General features: G+C 55.0%; 2 protein-coding genes across 2 annotated transcripts; both read right to left on the bottom strand.

Moving 5' to 3' along the window:
* Positions 1-1,260: 1,260 nt before the first annotated feature.
* On the bottom strand, positions 1,261-3,189 carry HRG_00722 (uncharacterized protein; the record flags this gene model as incomplete). Its single annotated transcript, XM_044859193.1, has 1 exon — positions 1,261-3,189. One exon carries the CDS (start codon positions 3,187-3,189, stop codon positions 1,261-1,263), a length of 1,929 nt encoding a protein of 642 aa, XP_044725593.1.
* A 4,242-nt stretch (positions 3,190-7,431) lies between these two features.
* Positions 7,432-7,882, bottom strand: HRG_00721 (uncharacterized protein; the record flags this gene model as incomplete). The annotated part of the gene is made up of 4 exons (XM_044859192.1): positions 7,432-7,504; positions 7,588-7,659; positions 7,728-7,789; positions 7,868-7,882. The coding sequence occupies 4 exons, from the start codon at positions 7,880-7,882 to the stop codon at positions 7,432-7,434; spliced, it is 222 nt and encodes a 73-aa protein (XP_044725592.1).
* Positions 7,883-8,613: the final 731 nt, after the last annotated feature.

The following is an 8,613-nucleotide window of genomic DNA, read 5'->3' as shown; positions in this document are numbered from 1 at the left end:
TGTCCATAGCGTCGTGTCCTCTTGGGGCTGACCCACCAGGCGGCATCGTAATACTCCGCCGCGGCTTCTGGGGTCACTCGCCTCAAGCTTCCCGCCCGCCATAACAATATCTGGCGGCTTGCTGTAGCTAAGCCTATAAGCTTGACGATTTGTCGTCGATGTGAGCCCGACGTCTACATTATCCCTGGCCATAGCATCGCTGTGGCAATACTGCCGACCCAGTGCTCCTTCGCGAATGCTTCGTGGCTTATGTGCCTGATTGCTGCCTTTAACATAGAAGCCTAGCTTGCCGCTCCGTAGTGCCGTATATACCTCTTCGGCAACGTCACGCCTCGTCTTAGTTAACATCGAGGATGCTTTAGTAGCCGTTTCTGTATCGGCGTTTGATATTCCGCTTAAGATGCCTTTGTGATTTTTACACTAGACGAGGTTAGTATCTAGGTAGCTAACGGCTGCGGTATCGATCGAGAAGCGTACCTCTGGCTAAACGGGCTGTCACTGTCCTCCTACTTGGAAAGCGCTTCCCTCGTAAGCGCCAGCCTGTCGCTATCCGCCTTGGATAAGGCGCGCCCGTTACGTATGCTGTACTGCGGTTAAGCCTCCGCGGACTTAGCGGTAGATAAAAGTTCTCATCTCTACTATTCAGAGGTCGTGAAGCACTTTTTCGACGAAGCCTACCGTGTCCTCGAGACTATAGATAAACCGTCCGCCTAATTCCGCGAACCAAAGTTAGCTATGTCGGTTTATTGCTGCCCTCGGCCTGCCATGATACGTGAGTGTCGCTACGTATATATCGTCTTAAGTTGATAAGGCCGGGACCCTATCCAAGATTCCAAGGGTGAAAATATTAGACTCGGCCTGACTAATGCATTGGCTCCATGTCACACATGAGACGTGATGATGAAATGTGACACAAGTGTTTCAATGTTTATCCAGGGTAGCTGTATGTATGAGTAAACACTATGCTGAAGGCAGGAATGGCTTCTTGCCCGGCATATCAGAAGTGAAAGGATTCCCACATCTTTTTACCATGGGAAAAAACCAAGCAACCAAGGCATCGACCATGCACCCACCGCATGCGAACCAATAACATAACGAGCGTGGCATAAACGGGTCAAATTACACTTGGCTGTCCCCCAAAACCACCCCTTGCCGCCTTGACTCTTGGCCCAACACTGTAATCCCATCATAGTCCCTTATGGACCGAGAGCGAGCCAAGCATGGCCATTTCGCAGCAGAGAGCGGCGATCTGCTGGCCTTCTAGCAAGAGTCGGCAGCGGCGTTATCGGCAGAGACCTGAGCCGGGGCCGGGGCCTGAAGCTTGGCCTCGAGCTGGGCCTTGGCCTGGGCCTGGGTCTGGATCTGGCCAACGACAGCCTCCTTCTGGCTGACAGAGACCTTGGCCTTGGACTCATCAGCGGCAGCCTGCTTCTGGCTGGCAGGGCCCTTGGCCTCGACCTGAGCCTCGACCTGGGTCTGAGCCTGGCCAACGACAGCCTCCTTCTGATTGGCAGGGACCTTGGCCTCGAGCTTGGCCTCGACCCGGGCCTCGGTCTGGGCCAGGACCTCGCCAGCAACAGCCTGCTTCTGGCTGGCAGAGCCCTGGGTCTTGATCTCGTCAACGGCGGCCTGCTTCCGGCCCGGGCGAGCGGGCGTATCCTTGAAAGTCGCAGCAACACCAACATTGGCAGAGACATGCGCAGCCGCGCTCACCGTAATCTCGCCGGCAACATGCACAATATCCTGGGCCTTTTCCCGACGAACCTGCTCGGGGAGGGACTTGTCGCCAAACACAGCGCAAACTTGCTGGCCGACGCGTCCGGCGGGGTGGTTGGTCACGGCGCTGCTGCGCGCGGCGCTGCCGAGGCTGACCGTCTGCTTGCACGTCTCGCAGCCGGAGAGGTCGGGGAGCCCGCGACGGGCGGCCTGGCTCGCAGGGATGCGGCGGAGCTCGGCGCCGGCGACGGCGTGGATGGTGCCGGCGACGTCGACGACGCTAAAGTGTAGGCCGGGCCCGAATTTGACCAAGATGGTGGTATCTCGGTAGCAGCTCTGGACGAGGACTTCGGCGTTGCTCGAGGCGCTGGTTGCGGCGGCGACATTGATATCGGCAACGGCGACGGCAGACTGGGTTTGGGACGCGGCGACAGGGGTGGGTCCGGTAGCCCCGGTGTGAGAGGTAGTGGCGGCCGAGTCGGAAAGGGGAGCGACGGCGCTGGTGTGGTTAGAGAAGACGGAAAGCCTGGAGCTGGAGACGACCGGAAGCACGGAGCCGGGGACGACCGGAAGCACGGAGCCGGAGACGACAGCGGACTTGGAGCTCGTGCCAGCCGGAGCCGCGGTGCTGGAGACGGCAGAGAGCTCGGAGCTCCTGGCGACAGTGCCCGTGCTGGCCGAGAGCTTGGAGCCCGAAGCCAGGCGGACGAGCGTCGTGGGCTGGACCACGGACTCCGACTGGGCATTGACGGCGGCGGGGGCGGCCTTCACCTGGGCGTCGATGAGCATGCCGACCGGGTCAAGGCGCTGAACTGGCTCCTGCGGCAGCAATCCTTGCTCCCGCAGCGCCGCCTCCGGATACGTGCGGTTCTCATGGGTGAAGGTGCCGAGGCCCTGAACCTTGGGCGCCTGCGGATAGTACTCGGCAACGGGCTTGACTGACACCTTGTCACTCGGGTTTGGCGTGGGGAGCTTCTTGTACTCGACCCAGTCGATGCCGCCCTGCACATAATTCCACACGTAAGTCTGAGGCTGGGCGTCAGCGGCAAACGCATTGAGACCGGCGGTCCATTTTTTAACATAGTAGTCGTGCTGGGCCTTGGATAGCTTGTTGTGCTGCACCTTGCACGCCAGGCAGCCCATGATCTCCTCTCTGTAGGAGCTGCCGGGGCCCGTCAGGCACTGCTGGTAGGCCTTGTAGTTCGCAGCGGCCTTCTTGGGGTCCGACTGCGGGATCAGGGCTTGCGTCAGCGCCTCGCAGGCGCTCGAGATGCCCTGCTCGGCGATGCAGGGGGGGATCGTCGGCTGGCCGGCCTTGCTGAGGACGTAGGTGTCCTGGGGTGAGTGGCACTCGTCGCCAATCTCGAGGCGATTCTCAAGCCGCTGGAGGACATCGTTGCTTTTGAATTGCTGGGCCGACACGGCCTGCAGGGTGGCGAGGGTGCCAACGAGGGTCGCGTACGAGGCAATCATGGTTATGGAATCAAACAAACAATAAAGGAGTGTATGGATAACGAACGAATCTGGTGAGTTCCCTGACAAGAGGGATTTCTTTGCGGACGTATATATATATCTACAAGCTGACTTCTCCATATACGCCTCGTGCTAATTTATGGATATGCACCTTGTGCGGTGATATAGATGCCCACGACGACACGGAAAGGTCCGTCCTTGGCCGGCGGGTAACCTAGCAATGGGAACAACCTGGACCTCGATGATATCATCTCCAGCCCCTCTTCTACTAGGCTTGCGAGGAGTAATTCTTCAAGTGGAAACAACCTCACAATAGCGTCAGAATCAACCCACCGCTGAAGCCAGTTGCTGCCGCCATCCCACGAGGCGGACCAGCACACCTCGTCAGCTGTGTTCAGTAACTAGGGCTCTCTCCATCTGCAATCTCACGCCGACACCGTCACCCAGGCCCAGACCGGGCCGCAGACTAGGCGGCACAGGACTGTTTGCAGCCGGCGCCGGTAACCATGTCTACCGGAACGTGTATAGAGCCCGGCAGTTAAAGTATACTTGAATCCACAGTGAACAGGCAACGACTCGTCAAAGAATGTGCACAAAATCAAAGACTTAATCAAGGCCCAAGTTATCTATCCACCCACTTTCATTAACTGTACACCCAAAAAGTGGATTAACTGTGGCTGACGGCCGAAGAGGGCCGATACCGCCAATTTGTATGCACACATTCTCTACGATAAGTAGAGCCAGGTAGTAACAGTTCTCCTTCAACGATAAGGCACCCAAAATTGAAGCTATTCGTACTGCGCTTTCTATGCTGATGAGACTATTCTTTGGTGTTTACAACAGGCCTCCTTCTTCGAGTGCACTACGTGCCTGATCCGCTTCATCTAACTGTGATTCCAATTGATCCCATACATCCTCAAGGGCGGCATCGTCCGTGAGGCCAGCGACGAAGATGCAGTCTTGGGTCTCCCGCCGTACCGGCTGATCGTCATCATCAGAGACTGGCGTTTGACGCCCGGCTTGTTGATACGCCCGTTGCATCCGTGTGCCTGCCTCGTACGTATCGCCGTTTTCCTCGATGTGCCGCAGCCCTCGTTCCGTTGAAGTCATCGCGGCCGTTACCGTACCCGTCATCGCCGCTGGTGCCGTTGAGGAGGAGGCAGTCGTATAGCCTCAGCCCGCTCATGCCGTTCAGCGATCTCGTGATGTGACGGATCCCGCCGCGTTGATCTTGACCGCCGTGACTCTTCGAGGTTGAGTGAGCCCTTGGGGCGGCCCTTAGCCCTGATAACTTGTGGCTCGTATGGTGCCCGAGTAGGGCTTGTGCCCTGAGCGCTTGTATCGATCGGAATATACCAAAATGGGTCGAAGTCGTCGAGTGTAAGGGAGGTATTGGTGTTGATAGACTCGAAGATTCGATGGCAGCACGGTAGCCCTCGACTAGTAGCCCAATTACAAGGACATTGACCTGGCGGCGGTTTGGCCCGTTGACTTCGGGGTCTAGAGGATCTTGCGATGCTCATCTATTAGTAGCTTTAACGCATATGACGATACTCGCTCGCGGATCGGCATATACGGCGCCTGTAGGAGAACGTTGATATCTTGTGGAGGTTTCGATTCTCTATCGCTGTGATCTGAGCAGCCTGATGGCCCCAGAAGCGTTCGAATCGTTGGAAAACGGTCGTCAAATCGCCCGTACAGGACCAAAGGAACTTCTTCATATGAGAGTGAAGTCCTCGACGATCGAGGTCGTTGTACGCCCGAAGTGGCGATATTGATTAACGAAACAAGATACAAACTTCTCCTTCCAAGGCGTTAGCCACGTATTGCAACAGTATTGTATAGCTGCAAGCGGGTGGCGGCCTGGTGTCTCAAATTGGCGTAAACGTTCGTTGAAGCTATTCACATCTTGTGACTTGACGATCTCGTTCCACTCTTGTAGAAACGCTTGGAATGCCGGGGCCCGTACGACTCGATTGCCGATTTTTGATGCCTTAGGGAAAAATTGCTTGCATTTCGCAACGACATTCTGGTTAATATGCCACGTGCAGAGAAGGTTAGTACTGTTTTGAAGCTCGCGAAAGCTATCTAACGCCTTAAGCAACGCAGTATCTCGGTCCGTGACAGTGACCCTTGAAATGGGATCGACTCCTTCTCGCAAAGGACTAGCAGCAACGAGATAGCCCAATAGTAATGGGACTCGGTCTCGCCGTTCAAGAAGATAGAGGCAATAGAGAACGTTTTGTTATCTCGAGTGGCCGCGCAGATATTCAATAACGGCATATTGAATCGGTTCGTCTTGTAGGTACAGTCGAGGACGAGGACATCGTGATGCTGACGCCATCGATGGAAGGTAGCACGAGGCGCGAGAAATAGCCCAGTTAGCCGGCCCTGGGGATCACGACTATCTCGATGAAAGAAGTCGGACTTATCTAGCCGGCCGTAGAGAAACTGAAGAGGCGTACGGCCAGCTAGTTCTTCCTGACGGTGCCTAGCCAAGGCGTTACTCACGTCTTGAGCCGTGATACCGGCTAAACGAGGATCGTCGTGAACCAGGTCACGAAGCTCGCCAGCAATATCGGTCGGCCGGGTATTGTTATTAAACTTCCGGATAATGTCGTCGCGATACTTCTGGATAACAAGCGCCCGGTACTTCGGAAAGACCATCGGGTCATCAACAAGGCGATGATTGTGAACATCGTGAAGATAAGAGATAGTCCAGTAACCGCGTTTTCCTTCAACGAGAGGCGAAATTCACAGTCTGTTTTCTGGGTTGCTGTATTGAGGCGACGACGAGAGATATGAGCAGCTTTATCCTTCCGATTTTCGTAGGGGCCGGCCTTGATACAACGAACAAGTGCAGACTTGCGTTGGCCAGCGTTATCCCGCTTCGATGTTCGAATGTGTAGGGCGTAGCCTCAGCCTCAGCAACGGTATCGGCGGCTTCCATCGCGGCCTGGAAGGTCGGGAATAGTGTCTTCGTAAGCGACTCCATGATTCGGGCTCGTAAGGGCAGAAAACGCGGTGCGAATAGCTTCAGTTTTGATGGTATTGCTGATAGTTACGGTTACAGGATGTTGTTACGCAAGCATCACGAACTGGCCAGCTGGCCGGCCGGGAATGGGCGCACCAAAATTAGCGGCATCGGCACTGCGCCTGACCCAGCCACAGTTGATCCACTTTTTGGTGTACAGTTAATAAAAGGAGGTGTATAGATAATTGGGCCCTTAATCAAAGTTATATCATTGGTATTGTCTGGGTTCGAACTGGGATAGCGGAGCCACCAAGTACCTGGGCGCTCACCGGACGGTCAAGCTGGAAAGCTGCATGAGTATGGGGCGATCAATCAAACATGACTTGCACTCTTCGATGGTTCCACTGGAGTGCGATTCTTGTTGGCGTTTTGTCCCGACGTGATATTACAAAGGCCTCCCAAGCTCCCACGGAGTGCCTGGCATGAGCGTCTTTTCCTGGTCATATCGGTTCCAACTCGTTGAACCTTTGCAACTCACACTCAACTCGCTAGTTTTCCGCGAGAAAGAGGAGGCAGCATTAACAAATTTCAGGTTTTGCCCCGTCCGGCCGTCCGGCCCATACTCACCAGTCACAGCAGCAACTTTCCACGTGTGGGCTGGTGACCAAGTTACGGATACCACGTCTATAACTCTATATCCACATAGTCCCCGCCATGCGCCCTATTGTATTTGGGAAGACCCACGTCATTAGCTTCTTCGGAGGGTCTGGCTAGAATGAGCATGACTCCCAGCTGCAACCTTTCCTATTTGATGACAAGTGTCCTTAGTGCCGTGCCAAGTTCTTCATAGAAGGCCCGATACGAGAAGCTTGGCTCCTAGTTTAATAAAACAGGAGCCGCCATCTTTATCTACTGTATACAAAGCTCGGCGGGAAAAAACCCTTCTTTGACGCCAGTGAGGCAGGGAGACATGCGACGGATGGAGGGACGATATACGCAAGTTACATGATGAAGCAGGGCGACAGGCCAGCTGGAGAATGGCAATGTTCAACGGCCTCCTGCATAGCACGGAGCGGATCTTCATACATGGACTCCGTAGGCAGGGGCAGTAGAATTGACATGTAGTAGGCGTGGTCGCAGCCCATACGGATTAAGATATGTGGCATGACATGACACTATCGGTCGATTCATGAGGGAACTCGAGAGCCAGCCATACAAAGTTTGTTTGATGCCCGTCGGCAGACCCCCAGCCTCTCGCATGTCTCGTATCATTCGTCAATCTCACCCACCACGACGCCGTCGAGCTGCTTCAGCTTGTCGATGGCCTCGATGCTCATGGCCCTAGACAAGTTGAAAGGTTAGCCAGGTGCCCGGTACGTGCATGCTCGACACCACTGTCAGCTTCAAGCTTGTCCAGAACTCACGGGGGATAACAAGTGGGAGGAAGTGCTTTGTTGCAAGCCCAGTGTTCGGCATCGGTGTCCGCTTTCACAATCCTACATGTGAATACTTAGTTAGTGGCTACTGAGCCAAAAGCCGTTGCTGGAGCCCACGCGCAGCTCACTCGTCCACTTTTTTGTTATTCTGCTCCCACTCCTCGACGCCCTTGAAGGTATAGTAGATTTTCTTGGAGTTGTGGTCAGCGCTTACGTATATTCGGGACGCAGTGTACGAAGAAGTATGCTTTTCTCGAAGTAAACTCACCTTTCGGTCACCCATGGTGTCCGGTGGGTTGTGTGAGCTGTGGGAGTCGGGAACACTGTATCACATCCTTGAAACTGAGTGTCAATCAATGCTCGAGGTTGCAATCCAACAGGACTCATTAGTAGAGGGACTCGTCTTATGTATCTACGAAAAGCTCACATACCCTCACGTCATCGCCGGTACAGACGGGCTGTCTTTCCAAGATCCCGGCGCCCTCGGGAACTGCAACACGGGAGCCAGGCTAGAGGCAGTCGTTGTCGTGCATTGCAACGCATCCAGGCGACGCGCCTTTTTCGACAGGGCGGGGTGGTTTGGTCCGTGCAACTACTCTTGAAATCGACGTGCGATGCAATCACGGCGTCGCATCTCCTCTACTCATCCATTCGCTTCCTCACGTGCGTCATCTGCCGTAGATATGTGGCCGTGCTGTCAACGTACGACTGTACGCTTCAGGTTCTTGATGCTGCCCGCCAGTCATGATGAGCCAGCTGTCGATACGTGACGTGACATCTGCATGGGCCCTTGTCTCGTACTTCCGAGTTACGGGTTACACAAAGGTTTTATTGGCATTCTAACCGAATGGTTCCGCCTGCGTGGCGATGATGCCATGCGCTCGCACAGGTCGGCCTATGCGGTCGAGGAGAGCAATCAAAATACGGGCAAGACGATGATGGGCCAGCTGTAGCTGAAGCGGACAAACTCCCCATCAGACTGAAGCACCCGATTTGAGACTGATTTGTTCGATA

This window comes from Hirsutella rhossiliensis (genome assembly GCF_020360975.1).
Source record: "Hirsutella rhossiliensis strain HR02 chromosome Unknown scaffold00001, whole genome shotgun sequence".
Classification (NCBI taxonomy): domain Eukaryota; kingdom Fungi; phylum Ascomycota; class Sordariomycetes; order Hypocreales; family Ophiocordycipitaceae; genus Hirsutella; species Hirsutella rhossiliensis.
Note: the sequence above shows the minus strand (reverse complement) of the source record. Positions and strands in the feature narration are given on the sequence as shown.